General features: G+C 43.2%; 2 protein-coding genes across 3 annotated transcripts; both read right to left on the bottom strand.

Annotated features, from left to right (window-relative positions):
- Nucleotides 1-508: 508 nt before the first annotated feature.
- LOC120019135 (heat shock protein HSP 90-alpha-like) lies at nt 509-7993 on the bottom strand. Of its 2 annotated transcripts, none has more exons than XM_038962409.1 (11): nt 7860-7993; nt 5456-5605; nt 4793-5162; nt 4472-4605; nt 3804-4133; nt 3447-3612; nt 3151-3341; nt 2167-2314; nt 1801-2069; nt 1254-1587; nt 509-1017 (listed from the first exon to the last, which is right to left on the bottom strand). In XM_038962409.1, exons 2-11 carry the CDS (start codon nt 5603-5605, stop codon nt 908-910), a joined length of 2202 nt encoding a protein of 733 aa, XP_038818337.1. In that variant the 5' UTR covers nt 7860-7993; the 3' UTR covers nt 509-907. The 2 variants fall into 2 exon arrangements, with proteins under 2 accessions (XP_038818337.1, XP_038818338.1); XM_038962410.1 differs by lacking the exon at nt 7860-7993 and adding an exon at nt 5961-5966.
- A 525-nt stretch (nt 7994-8518) lies between these two features.
- Nucleotides 8519-13811, bottom strand: LOC120019134 (heat shock protein HSP 90-alpha 1). Its single transcript, XM_038962407.1, has 11 exons — nt 13644-13811; nt 12265-12414; nt 11693-12059; nt 11393-11526; nt 10909-11217; nt 10626-10791; nt 10319-10509; nt 10060-10207; nt 9655-9923; nt 9203-9536; nt 8519-8964 (listed from the first exon to the last, which is right to left on the bottom strand). Exons 2-11 carry the CDS (start codon nt 12412-12414, stop codon nt 8855-8857), a joined length of 2178 nt encoding a protein of 725 aa, XP_038818335.1. The 5' UTR covers nt 13644-13811; the 3' UTR covers nt 8519-8854.
- Nucleotides 13812-14937: the final 1126 nt, after the last annotated feature.

Genomic DNA, 14937 nt, shown 5'->3' with positions numbered 1-14937 from the left:
TCGTGACCCATGGGGTGGCGCACAATTGGCCCAGTGTCATCCGGGTTAGGGGAGGGTTTAGCCGGCAGGGTTGTCCTTGTCCCATTGTGCACTAGCGCAGTGCACGATGACATGGTCGCCAGGTGCAGCGTTTCCTCCGACACATTGGTGTAGCTGGGTTTTGGGTTAAGTGGGCATTGTGTCAAGAAGCAGTGCGGCTTGGTTGGGTTGTTTCGGAAGATACACAGCTCGACCTTCGCCTTGCCTGAGTCCGTACGGGAGTTGAAGCGTTGAGACAAGACTAACTACCAATTGGATACCATGAAATTGGGGAGAAAAAGTGGTAAAAGTAAGAAATAACTCATTTCCCTTGATGGCAGGATGCTGAATGTAATTGTTTTAATCAACTTACCCTACTGACAGAAGAAGCTGTATACCATTATAACGTTGGAGTATTTGTGCAGTATCCAACTAAACCTCTAGAAAAGCTAATTTTATTCGACAACAAATAGCAAAATGAAGCAATGCAATTGGTTAACGTGGTAACCTTTATTATTTTTTGGGTTCCCAACATTTGAAGTTAGTATCAATTCGAGAAGATATTTACAGTCAAGTCATACAGTCAACACACAAAAGAACATTGGAATGTCAATAAATACAAAAATGCTTGATACAATTCAAGATAAAAAAAAAATTAAAAAAAAGTGTCAACAGGCTCTTGTTTTTCTTCAAAAGAATTTAACATGTAGGGGAATGAATCTGAACTGCATGTGGTCAATGCGGGTCAAGGGATTTTGGATCAAGTAGGAGGGCAAGGGGGGGGGGGGGACATTCCAGGCTTATGAACAAACAAATTAATCCTGTCAATACTACTAGTGCCAAAGCTAACTGCCATAGTTACAGTAACACAGCAGCTGAGCAAGCTGGTCTAGTCGACCTCCTCCATCCTGGATGTATCCTCGTCTCCCTCCAGTGGAGGCATGTTCTCGACGGGGGTTGAAGTTGGCTCCTCAGGGGTCAGCTCATCCTCGTCAATACCTGGACAGGGGAAGAGGGGGAGGAATGAGTCACGGTCAGTTACTGAAGCTTTAACAAGGTGCTCTCTCATATCTAGGCCACTTAATGTTAAGTATACTGGAGGGCTAGATGGAGACAATATGACCTTATTGATTACACCAACATGGGTCCTTCAGATCAGAAAACACAAAAGGACTACAGGCAAAGGGGCTACAATTGATCACAAACATCCTCCTTGTTTGAGCAAATCAACTCACCCAGGCCTAGCTTTATCATCCGGTAGATTCGGTTGGAGTGTGTCTGAGGGTCATCCAAGGTGAACCCAGAGGACAGCAGAGCCGTCTCAAACAGCAGAATGACCAGGTCCTTCACAGACTTATCATTCTTATCAGCCTCTGCCTTCTTCCTCAGGGTCTCCACGATGGGGTGGTCTGGGTTGATCTCCAGGTGCTTCTTGGCAGCCATGTAGCCCATGGTAGAGTTGTCCCTTAGGGCCTGGGCCTTCATGATCCTCTCCATGTTGGCTGTCCAGCCGTAGGTGCTGGTCACGATGCAGCAGGGGGAGGAGACCAGGCGGTTGGACACTGTCACCTAAGGGGGGGGGTTAGGATAGGTTGGTTATTAGGAAGATGATCAGAACAGCATTGAATCAGGCAATCGTTGTACTGTCAGTGAGCTTGTAAATAAAGTGGGGTTTATTGGTGACATTTTGAGGTAGAGTGAAGCCCCCTGACATTTGCCTCATAAAGGACCTCTTCAGCAACATGATATCTGTGTAAGCAGTGTGTGATTAAGCGTCCTCACCTTCTCAACTTTCTTCTCCAGGATGTCCTTCATGATCTTGCAGAGGTTCTCAAACTGAGACTTCTGCTCTTCCTGTCTCTTCTTCATGTCCTCATCCTCAGGCAGCTCCAGACCCTCCTTGGTCACAGAGACCAGGTTCTTGCCATCGTACTCCTTCAGCTGCTGGACACAGTACTCATCAATGGGTTCAATCATGTAGATCACCTCCAGGCCGGCCTTGCGAAGGCGCTCCACGAACGCGGAGTTGGCCACCTGGTCTTTGGTCTCGCCTGAAACATGCAGTAGGTAAAGCAACTTGAGCAAACAGGTTCTTTCCATCTGACAACCTATGAACTGGGCTGTACAGTGAGGAGTGTGTTTCCTCACCAGTGATGTAGTAGATGTGTTTCTGGGTGTCCTTCATGCGTGTGACGTAGTCCTTCAGGGAGACCATCTCGTCCCCTGAGGCTGAGGTGTAGTAGCGCAGCATGTCTGACAGCCTCTTACGGTTCTGAGAGTCCTCATGGATACCCAGCTGGGAAAGAAAACACAGGAGATCTCAGTTAAACAACAAGTCACCCAGAAAGTATCTTGATGCGTTACGAGACTTTTACATTTTCCAGGAAGTAACCCAAAGTTCTGACAAATATGATATCTAGAAGGGGCTAGTTTGTTGCCTTGTGTCAGTAAGGTAAACGTCCTTTAAGATTAGAGCCAGATTTCACATAATTTCGGAGGACATGAAAGGTGTGCCCCCTGCAGATTGTTTTAACTTGGACTCCAAGGCCTACCTTAAGATGTATGCAATAACTGTGACAATATGCCATAGAGGCTGACCCTAGTCATGCAAACCCACTTCAGCAAGACAGAAGATGGCGGTAAGGAGCACTCTGAGTGACAGGGCCCTAAGCAGCTTATATCAGGTTTAGAGGAGACAAGATGGCGAGGGGACCAGACAGGTGGCGAGGGGATCAGACAGGTGGCGAGGGGATCAGACAGGTGGCGACCAGTTAAAGGTTAGTGGAACATTCCACAGCTACACCTTTCAGAATGTTCCCCAATGATTCTTCAAAGAACAGGTGGGTATATGACATAGTATCCACCTAGATTGTCTTCTACATCCTATTATACCACTAGATACAAGGTGACTGTCGCAACCTAGGTTTAGTTCAGGCTGACCTTGAAGGTAATGTTACAATGATGATAGCTGATGTGTGGTGAGCATGTTGGCACAAAATGGTTGCCGTGTACCACCCATGTGGTGGGTGCTGCTGTTACACATCGATTGTCAGAAAACTAGTGAAAAGCTCTGTATAAATAATACAATCCATTATTACTATGTTTACAGTGTCACATCAGTATGAAACTGACCTTGATGTTCTTGGAGAACTGCTCGTAGTACTTCTTGTAGTTCTCTCTGTCCTCTGAGAGTTCTGTGAAAAGCTCGATACACTTCTTAACCAGGTTCTTCCGGATCACCTTGAGGATTTTGCTCTGCTGCAGCATCTCTCTGGAGATGTTCAGGGGGAGATCCTCAGAGTCCACCACACCCTTGATGAAGTCTGGAGAGAATGACAGAGACAATATGGGTCAGATGAATTATAGCTGTGTTAATCATTCACAGACCTGCTCTATGTGAGCATCTACTTCAGTTCTGTCTGACTTACTGAGGTACTCAGGGATCAGATCGTCACAGTTGTCCATGATGAAGACCCTCCTGACGTACAGCTTGATGTTGTTCTTCTTCTTCTTGTTCTCAAAGAGGTCAAAGGGCGCGCGGCGAGGCACAAAGAGCAGTGCACGGAACTCCAGCTGGCCCTCCACTGAGAAGTGCTGTAGAAGAAAACAGAAGGTCAACAACTAACAAAAAAGAAATCTTCTTGTATGCCATTATGAAATTAGCTCAAGCATTATTAACTGACCAATCCTGGTACTACCTATGACTTTACAAATCAGAGTGAAACTTTGTAAATAAACAGTGTGGAAACTTATTCTGTTGGCCAATATAAATAGAATATCCTCACCTTGACAGCCAGGTGTTCCTCCCAGTCATTGGTCAGGCTCTTGTAGAACTCTCCGTACTCCTCATTGGTGATGTCATCAGGGTTACGAGTCCAAAGGGGCTTGGTCTTGTTCAGCTCCTCCTGGTCAATGTACTTCTCCTTGATCTTCTTCGTCTTCTTCTTCTTCTTGTCCCCACATGCGCCGTCATGGCCATGATCATGGTCATCCTCCTCGTCTGAGCCTACGTCCTCAATATCAGGTTTGTCCTCCTCTCCTTCCCCATCCTTCTTCTCCTTCTCCTCCTCCTCTGCCTCATCATCACTCACTTCCTTGTCGCGCTCCTTCTCCACCTGAACAGAGAGGATCATGGGCATGTTAGGGGACAGAGTTGATGTACAGTACGTCATTTTTAGAGGGTAGTTGGCAGAAATATTTGTGTGCCTGTTTCACATTCAATATAAAAATGCAAAAAGTGAAAAAAGTTATCAGCATCAATTTATCGTCCAATCACTTTTCCAATCTGAAATCTCTTCCTACCCCCTCCCTTGACCTCTTTTATGCAAATCTGAAAGGATCCTTGAGATGTACTTCCAACAACTTAGTAATCACTCAGTGGAGTTTCCACTACACCTAGGGGTTGATTTCACACTGGTTACAATTTAATCCACTCACGCCTACTAGTTCTTACAAAGAGTGTGATGGGGTATCCGATGAACTGGGAGTGCTTCTTTACGATTTCTTTGACCCGTTTCTCCTCACAATATTCTGTCTGGTCATCCTTCAGGTACAGAATCACCTTGGTGCCACGACCAATAGACTCAGCTATAGGAGAGAGACATGGGAGTCAAGTCAGCGTTTAGAACAGACCATACCAGGAAAACAGTCTAACTGTAGGCCTACATTATATATTGTAACTGTAGGCCTACACATATTTTCAGTTCACACCGATTCATATGATAACATAGAGTTAAGTCGTACAGTTTACTGTAAAACTATAATCTGTCTTTACCTGACGTGTCGACTTTGACGGTGAAGGATCCGCCAGCAGAGGATTCCCAGATGTACTGCTCATCATCGTTGTGCTTGGTGATGACAGTCACCCTCTCAGCCACCAGGTAGGCGGAGTAGAAACCCACACCGAACTGCCCAATCATAGAGATGTCAGCTCCAGCCTGCAGGGCCTCCATGAAGGCCTTGGTGCCAGACTTAGCGATGGTTCCCAGGTTGTTGATCAGGTCAGCCTTGGTCATGCCGATGCCAGTGTCAACCAGGGTCAGGGTGCGCTCCTCCTTGTTGGGAATGACCTCGATCTTCAGGTCCTTGCCAGAGTCCATCTTGGTCGGGTCTGTCAGGCTCTCATAGCGGATTTTGTCCAGAGCCTAGTAGTTGATTGAAAATAAATAAGTCTAAATAAATCTGAATTTTGATTTCACACTGACCTCAGCACGAGATTAACAAAACTCTTAATTATATGTAAATGTATCCTGCAGGCTACATCAATATTTTATTGTGTGTAATAAAATATGAATTAAAACAATCTAAAGATACTTCAAATATTAATAGTGGTGCAATAAACAAGGAATTTAAGTAAAATGCCTGTGTATTTTATGAATTGTCAAATAATGCTAAACTACCAAGTAGTCTAAGTGCTTGTGGTGTCTGAAGTACTCACATCTGAGGAGTTGGAGATGAGCTCCCTAAGGAAGATCTCTTTGTTGGAGTAGAAGGTGTTGATGATCAGGGACATCAGCTGGGCGATCTCAGCCTGGAAGGCAAAGGTCTCTGCCTCCTCCTCCATCGGAGTGTCATGGGCTTCCGGCATCTGTGGAGACAACAGAGACACACTCTGAGAAGGAGACAAAACACCAGATTGTCTTCTGACGGGTTGCATCACTCCTTGAACTGTCAGTGCAGCCGAAGTTGTGCAATCTGACATCACCGACAAAAACACATTTTTCAACTCCATCCCCAAATGAACCACTGTGTATCAGTATGGTCATGGCAGTCCAGACAGCTCCATCAGGTCAACGACAGTCAGTGAGTGGCTAGTAGGGATGTCACTGGCACAATACTAGTTCTCAAAACCATAAGACAAGGCTGGACCTGACATTTGAGTTTCAGACTTAAAAAAAGGTCCAATGCAGTCATTTTAATCTCAATATCAAATAATTAAGTACCTTACTGTGATTTTGTGATCATTTTAATTGAAAACAGCAACAAAAACAGCTTCTTAGCAAAGAGCTATTTCCTCAAGCAAGAATTTTGCTAGAACTGTCTGGGAGTGGACTGAGTGGGAAACTGAAAACTAGCCATTATTGGCAGAGAGGTTTGGAAGTATCTTTCTTATTGGCCTATTAAAGGTGTACTATGTAGAAATCACTGAACCATTTCCTGGTTGCAAAAATTCAAATAGTTTAGCTAATTTCAGTTCATGTGACAAAACAACCAAGTACAGTGTCGAGAATCATTGTACAATCTAAACCGCTGTGAAATATATTTTCTATAATAATTTTATGCTGTTTGAAGCTGGTGTACAAAACCAAAAGTAAGATGCAAAATCTAAAGTTAAGGGAAGCATAACAATAGTGCACATAGAACAGATCTACCGCTTCTTAGACTTGCTTTCAATGAGAATGCAGATCTATAACTAACATTTCTATGTGCATTTGGCCAGGTCGCCCAAAAAGTTACATATTGCATCTTTAACTAATTTACCACCTGGTGATGTCACCAGACAGGCCAAAACTCCATCCCACCAAAACAGGCTGAAATGTCAGGTGGTCTTTTCAAACCGCTCTTACACTAAAAGGGAGTTATCATCATTTTCAAAATGTCACAGGATTATTCCAATCCTGTGTGGAAATATATAAAACACAGGAAATCATGTTTTTGACAGCACTGGGCCTTTAATGTGCGCACTAGCTTGTGCACCTGCATGGAGTTCTGTAAGGGATTTATAGCTTAAAACAGACAGATGGTGTGTAACAGACTGTCCTCTCTGTTACTCACAGCTGCATTGACTTCATGACTGTAATCCACCAAATGCAAACCATCAGCAGAGAAGCCACAGGTCCTTGCCACATTTTAGGCATTTATAGCAGATGCTCTTATCCAGAGTGATTTACAGTTAGTGCATTCATCTAAAGATAGCAAAGTGAGACTACCACATATCAGTCATAAATATAATCCCCCCCCCCCAAAATATGAACACTTTTCCAAATGTTTCCTTCAAAATGTAATAAGTATATTTTACATAGCTTATTTCAGAGAGCAAAGTATTCAACAAAATAAACTGAAATAAATTCCTTGTAAGGAAATGACATCAATGGATAACTATCTACTCTGAACAGGCGCACTGTAATAGAATCAAATATTCTACATTCCACACTGCTGGTAGGCTATGGAAGTACCAGCCATAATGACGATGCGCTAATTATTAAGCAACAGTTTTTAGAGGGAGGGATATATAAATATATATATATATATATTCATTCATCGTCAAATCTCAGTGTAATCTGACCGAAAGCACGTGGCTTGAAGTAACAGCGGACAAACATGCTCCACCTGCCGGTTCGTACGGTAAATAACATGATTCTAGAACCTACCAGCGCATAATCAGTTTCTATCTATCATATCGCAATCTCCTCCTCGCGACTGTGTATTATAACGAGTTATGTTTATATTAATGAATTTCCTACTTTTAGAAATATGATCCAAATCGTGATGAATAGTTATTGTTTATTAAAGTGAATGAAAATCAGTTTCGGAAAATGATGATCAAAGTGTGACAGACAGTCAAGATCCATGACGGGATATACTGCAGGTTTTATAGGTCAGCTTCATAATATAATGAATGCAAACGTATGGATGGTGGGCTATGTTGAAATAATGTACGGAAATTAGGAAAAGTACAATACAATTCATTGCAACTAAATAATGTTTTGGGTGGATTATTCTGATGGCAAAGAAATAAAATATCATCTATATATTTTGTTTATAGACTGGACTACCACTGACTGTATTAATTGGAGAGTGACACTCATCTTACTGTTGGAAAATGTTATTTCATTTCTTACCTTACTGTGGATGGAAATGTCCCTGTACTCTTCTTCAGAAGTTGGTCCCCGACTAAACACAACCCAGACAGCTAACGGCAAAGATGGGGAGGAGGAGGACAACTGGCAAGGTTTTATACCAGCTGAACGTCTTCGAGAAATCCTCAGCTTCTAGAACCGTCTGGACTCTTCCTAAACTGTGCTTCTACAGTGTGTAGGATGAGTGTGTGCACTGAGAGGAGCGATGGAATGTCAATCAAACGCTAGAACTCTGTCCACACCCCTCTTGCATTCAATTCTGCGAAGGCGGGTTTATGGGCGTGGCGATATCAGGGTTAATTTTGTATTTAAAAAAAAAAAAAAATCAGGGTTCATACCTTCATATAAACAAAGTCATTGGTACAGTACATACCAATATAGTGTCCCTGTGTTGAATTTCCACGACAATATCATGGCATGTTCATCATCATGATAACTCAAAAGAATTCACAAGAAAACAAGATGTGAAATACTGTCAATACAGGGAGCACTTAGGAGAGGGTAAGGTGATGCAAAATAAATAGTCCATTCATCCATCTCTGAGATATTAAATTGTGTTGAATTATAAACATGCCTGACATCACAATAATCCAGACTATTTGAAAAAGAGGATTCATCAACCAGAAGGAGACAATGTAAGATATGTTTCTAAATAAATCTTTATTATAAATCTTGTCGTTTTTCATAGAAAATAGCTCACAGTTACAAAAAGACAAGTCAAATCCCTGTTGACTTGACATTAAATAGCCTATTATTAAAGTACAGTTGAATAGGGTATACTATATACTATGTGAATAGGCAGCCGGTATACTATATGATTATGGTATTGATTAATTATGATTGATTAAATTCAATACTTTCCCCACAGCTCGACAGTCATGGAAAATGTCCATTTGAAAGTCATTTGGGACACAAAAAAATGTACTTACAAAATAAAGAGTTAAAAGGGAGAAATAAAATGTACTTCTGTAATATCTTTAGTCAACTTCCTCCATTCTAGAGGTGTCATCATCTCCCTCCAGGACAGGCATGTCATCCTCACTGGGCTGGAGGATGTCCTCCACTGCTGAGTCATCATCATCGATGCCTGTAGAGGGGAAGAAATAGCCCACATTAGAAAATCATCTTCAGTTGGTGTACTAACTGCTATTCAGACAGCCAAAGGGTGGGAAAAGCAAAAGCCATATTCCTTACCATTGTACTACCATGATATTTCTGTCAGTTACTTGGTGTTTGCAGCCCTGTCTGTATATTGCTCTAGGAGGAGCCTTTCAACCCCATCAACCAAGTCAAAAGTTGAGGGCGAATAAGCTTGATCAACTCACCCAGGCCAAGCTTGATCATCCTGTAGATGCGATTTGCGTGGGTCTGAGGGTCGTCCAGTGTGAATCCAGAAGACATCAGAGCAGTCTCGAACAGCAAGATGACCAGGTCCTTCACGGCTTTGTCGTTCTTGTCGGCCTCAGCTTTCTCTCTCAGGGTCTCGACAATAGGGTGGGTTGGGTTGATCTCCAGGTGCTTTTTGGCTGTCATGTAGCCCATGGTGGAGTTGTCTCTGAGAGCTTGAGATTTCATGATCCTCTCCATGTTGGCTGTCCACCCGTAGGTGCTGGTCACAATGCAGCAGGGGGAGGAGACCAGGCGGTTGGACACTGAAACCTGTCAATATTGAAAACAGATGATTAGTAGTCATAGTGACGGTTGTTGTAAGTGGTCTGATATTAAAAGGTGAAGACACTTTGCAGAGGCATTAGGTTCAGGTAAATTGTGCTTGTACCTTCTCAATTTTCTTGTCCAGGATGTCCTTCATGATCTTGCAGAGGTTCTCAAATTTAGAATTCAGCTCCTCCTGTTTCTTTTTCTCATCCTCATCCTCAGGCAGCTCCAGACTTTCCTTGGTCACAGAGACCAGGTTCTTGCCATCGTACTCCTTCAGCTGCTGGACACAGTACTCATCAATGGGCTCAATCATGTAGATCACCTCCAGGCCGGCCTTGCGGAGGCGCTCCACAAAAGAAGAGTTGGCGACCTGTTCCTTGGTCTCACCTAGAAGAGGATACACAGTTATTAACAGTTGGATTGCCCTGTTTCTTACACAAGTTTTAACATTAAAAAGTAACATTAAGTAACATTGATTTAACAAAGGAAAAAGAATGGAGAGAAAAAATGTAGGGCAGCTCACCAGTGATGTAGTAGATGTGTTTCTGGGTGTCCTTCATGCGGGAAACGTAGTCCTTCAGGGAAACCATTTCATCACCGGAGTTGGAGGTGTAGTAGCGCAGCATGTCTGACAATTTCTTGCGGTTCTGAGAGTCCTCATGGATTCCCAGCTAAAAGGCACGATGGAAGATGTTAAAGCATAAGCTCCCTCAAAAAGGAGAAGTTTGGGAGAAAATCTGTGGTACCTTGGAAAAGCCATTTCAAAGGGAGGAAGAATGTACCTTGATGTTCTTAGAGAACTGCTCGTAGAACTTCTTGTAATTATCTTTATCCTCTGAGAGCTCGATGAAAAGCTCTATACACTTCTTGACCAGGTTCTTGCGGATCACCTTGAGGATTTTGCTCTGCTGCAGCATCTCTCTGGAGATGTTCAGGGGGAGATCCTCAGAGTCCACCACACCCTTGATGAAGTCTGGAGAGAACGACCGAGACAATTGGTCAGACATCTTACTTACAGCTTTACTTGAAGTCCTGATTGTGTGAGGTGCTCAGGAGGTATCCATGAAAGGTTCAAGGAACAGTACTCACTGAGATACTCTGGCATCAGCTCGTCACAGTTGTCCATGATGAAGACCCTGCGCACATACAGCTTGATGTTGTTTTTCTTCTTCTTGTTCTCAAAGAGGTCGAAGGAAGCCCTCCTGGGCACAAAGAGCAGAGCGCGGAACTCCAGCTGGCCCTCCACTGAGAAGTGCTGTGGGAATAAAAAAATAAACATTGACTCATACAGTCCTAATAATATATTAATTCATAGGTTGGATCAAGATAAACCCATAAGGGTTGAGTTTTCGGGTTGCTATCATAGACTCACCTTGATAGCCAGGTGGTCCTCCCAGTCGTTGGTCAGACTCTTGTAGAACTCTCCGTATTCCTCATTGGTGATGTCATCAGGGTTACGGGTCCAGATAGGCTTGGTCTTGTTCAGCTCCTCTGCGTCGATGTATTTCTCCTTGACCTTCTTCTTCCTCTTGTTCTTGCTGTCCTTGGTGTCCTCGTCCTCATCAGAGCCGACGTCCTCGATCTTGGGCTTGTCTTTGTCCTCAGCTGCAGCATCTTTATCAGCCTCCTCATCCTTTTCTCCCTCCTCAAGGTCCACCTCCTTTTCTCTAGACTTCTCCACCTTGATGAAAAGGTTAATGTTATTCAAACTTTTTTAGGATTTGCCTACTATAGGGAGCAATGTTTGGGTCCACTATTATCGACAGGTTACTTTCCTAGTTTATACAGTATAATTCAGTTAATCTCCCCAATATTTTGTTACGACTAAAGAAATATAGAGCTCTATTAGAACTTACATAGAGTGTGATGGGGTAGCCAATGAACTGGGAGTGCTTCTTCACAACCTCCTTGACGCGCTTCTCCTCACAGTATTCAAACTGGTCCTCCTTCATGTGCAGGATCACTCTGGTGCCACGGCCAATGGACTCACCTTCAGATCGGACAAATCAGACTCACACATTGGATCTAGGCTTACTACCTTTAGAATGACATTGATGCACAGCAGATTCAACTTATGCAGGAAGAGGGTTTATAGTGTTGTATTGGAGAAAGGTGTTTGTAGTAGCATATTAATCAATACTGTTGAAAAGGCTTACCAGTGTCAACTTTGACAGTGAAGGAGCCACCAGCTGCAGACTCCCAGATGTACTGCTCATCATCGTTGTGCTTGGTGATGACGGTCACCCTCTCAGCCACCAGGTAGGCGGAGTAGAAACCCACACCGAACTGCCCGATCATAGAGATGTCAGCTCCAGCCTGCAGGGCCTCCATGAAGGCCTTGGTGCCAGACTTGGCGATGGTTCCAAGGTTATTTATCAGGTCAGCCTTGGTCATGCCGATGCCAGTGTCAACCAGGGTCAGGGTGCGAGTGCGCAGGTCAGGGGTGACCTCGATCTTCAGGTCCTTGCAGGAATCCAATTTGGTGGGGTCTGTCAAGCTCTCGTATCTGATCTTGTCCAAAGCCTGTCAGAACATGAAAAAAAGAGGTCACAATGGTAAAAAGAAGTCTCTTGGTTGATAGCTTGAGCTAATTTAACAATGTGGTTAGCATGCTAACTCTGAGCTATAACTTGTTTTCTTTATTGGCTCAGAGTGCAGTGTATGAGTGGTTGGTTACTAAGGTAAAATGTTACATGGGACAATTTAGCGTTATGATTAATCTACTCACATCTGAGGAGTTGGAGATGAGCTCCCTAAGGAAGATCTCTTTGTTGGAGTAGAAGGTGTTGATGATCAGGGACATCAGCTGGGCGATCTCAGCCTGGAAGGCAAAGGTCTCCACTTCCTCCTCCATGGTGTGGCTGGCTATCTCTGGCATCTGGAGAAACAAAATGGCAGACATTGAAAGATCTTTAATTGTACTTTTATTATCCTAAGAATGGCTGAATATCCTTCTATTAAGGCTTTTCAGAAGACATGCTTTTTAAAAGCACTTTAGGCTTGTTGCTGCATTTTGCAATAAGTCTTGCTTCAGCGCAATAGAAGAAAATAAACCTTATTGTAGCTTACAAATAGTCATTGCAGGAAAAGTTGCCTTTTTAAAGTTTTTTAACATCCAGAGACACCTGATTATTTTCTAGAAAGCCTCAAGTCTAGTCAGCCACATGGCAATGAGGGATAGAAGTGCTGAGGAAGAAAGGCAGCTGTTACAGCCCTCCATCAGAGGCTCCTGTTGCACAGGCCCCATCTGTCAATCAAGGCCTCTGCCATTTGAAAAGAGGGTGGAGTTTACAGAATCTTCACACCCCCTTGCCAACAGTTGTAGTGGTGCCATGTGAATGTGACTAAGATGATGTAAGACTTTTGTCTTGAATAGAAAAATGTTGAGTTTTATTATGTTTCAGCATGGAATTGTCCTCTCTACTATAGGGTTTTGTGTGTTATTTAATTTCAGCAAAACTATTATAGTTGGTCTTAAAAGTCCTGATTGTTTTAAAGCACTGATATACTGAGAAGTATTCGTCAAATGCCATTAACACTCTTCCCCATTGAAGACACTTTTTCCTAAAGCAGCATCTTATCCATAAAAACGATCAAGGCTTCATAAAACTACTTTTTCCAGATCAACGCATCTATGAATCCATCATTGCCCTTGGCTTCAAACTGACTATATTAATCATGTAGGTTCTGGTCTAAGACACTTTGAGGTCTGATAATTGCATTCTTTAATAACTTGCTATAGGTAACTTGATTGTAATTGTTCTCTGTGCCAACTGCCAAGCCTCTCTTCTCTTCCTTCTCTTCAGCTGCCATGTCTCTCTCTCCCTCTAACCAGGGTCATATTCCATGTGCTCATCTCCTGGCGTGCTCACACAAAGGGTTCTACCAGACCCAGGAAAACTGTCTGTTAAATTCTCCCCACTGATTTAATGCAATTTCAGATTAATACAGTTCAAATCTTCCCCAATATACATTATTCTGTATAGAGTATAGAGTATAAAATGAATGCATAATGTATTTCCAGAATATTTTCTATTGACCTTCCTTACACTCCTGAGTTACAAGTAGCTATTCATTTGGTTTGCCTTTCATCTATCTCCCTCTTACCTTGACTAGATAAGAATGTGCTCCTGTGCTTCACTTGGCGTTTTCTGATCGCTGTAGATTGAATCTCAGAGTGTCTCTGCTGTTCCTTTGCAGATGAATCTAGTATTTAAATCTCTGTATTTCACTGGTCCTAATCCTCTATGGATTCAGGTGAATGTCCTCTCACTCGCTGTATCTGAGGACCCCTGGGCCTACTCCTGTCTTTTTATACAAGGGGCGCTTTCTCGAAGCTCCCATTCAGAAGCTTCCAGAAGGAATGCCCAGTCCCACTACAGTATAGAGTAAGAGTGGGGGGGGCTAAAGCAAGGACCAGTAGGGTGAGGGTGATAGTGAGAGCTGTGAGGTGTCCGTCGCCGTAAACCGCATGTGTCCTTATAGGGCAGCACAGTCACAAGGGGTGCCTGTCACTCAGGGGCCAGAGCCGTCCTGATAGCGTGTGTCAGGCCTGGCCCAGCAGGCCCCACCATACACCCCCATTGCCTGTCAGCATAGCCTTTCCAACCACCTGCTCCCACCAGAACCCTTCGGACAGACAGACGCAGGGCAGAAGGCCTCCGAAAAGATAACAGGCCACAAGTCTTTTTTTGTCCAGTGAGATTGAGAAAGAATAGCTGATGTGTTCGAGTAATGGTTCAGGTCCAGGGAAACTGTGTTGAGAGATTGGCTACAGAGTTTACTTCCACAGTCTTTGATCCTGTCTATCCTTAATACACATGCATGTCTATAGAAAGACACTCTTTTGCGTGTTTTGACCCCAACAAGAGGGGCTTTTTTGTGTCCTAATGGTGACACTACTGCTGATTTAGTTATAATGATGATATAAACAAGATGTGCAATATGTTGATTTTGTTTGAGTGCAACATGAGTAGGCTATTTTCTCTGCATCGTTGGAAAGGGGCCGTAAGTGAGCAGTTCACTGTTAGTTGACACCTGTTGTTTAGGAAAGCATGACGAATACAATTTGATTTGATTGATTTGAAATGAGAAAATGTATATAATGGAGAATGCAGTACGATGCAACTCGTGTCTCAATTTGTAGCAGTCATCATGGTAAGACAAATGTCAAATCATGAACATACAGAAAATGATGGAAAAGACCAGAATTCTCCGGCATGTGTGTTTGAGCAGACTGCCCAGAGGATGGCACTATTAGCAACAGACGAGTAAAGCAGGAGGTATCTATGGGCTACAGAAGAAAATAATGTAGTAGGCTCGATCAAATTAATTAAATATGAATATCCACAACATACAATATACTTTTCACAATTGTAAAATGGTCATATCCAAATTGAAG

The sequence above is a fragment of the Salvelinus namaycush genome, chromosome 24, assembly GCF_016432855.1.
Source record: "Salvelinus namaycush isolate Seneca chromosome 24, SaNama_1.0, whole genome shotgun sequence".
Classification (NCBI taxonomy): Eukaryota; Metazoa; Chordata; class Actinopteri; order Salmoniformes; family Salmonidae; genus Salvelinus; species Salvelinus namaycush.
The sequence above is the reverse complement of the archived record's forward strand: the minus strand, read 5'-3'. Positions and strand labels throughout refer to the sequence as shown.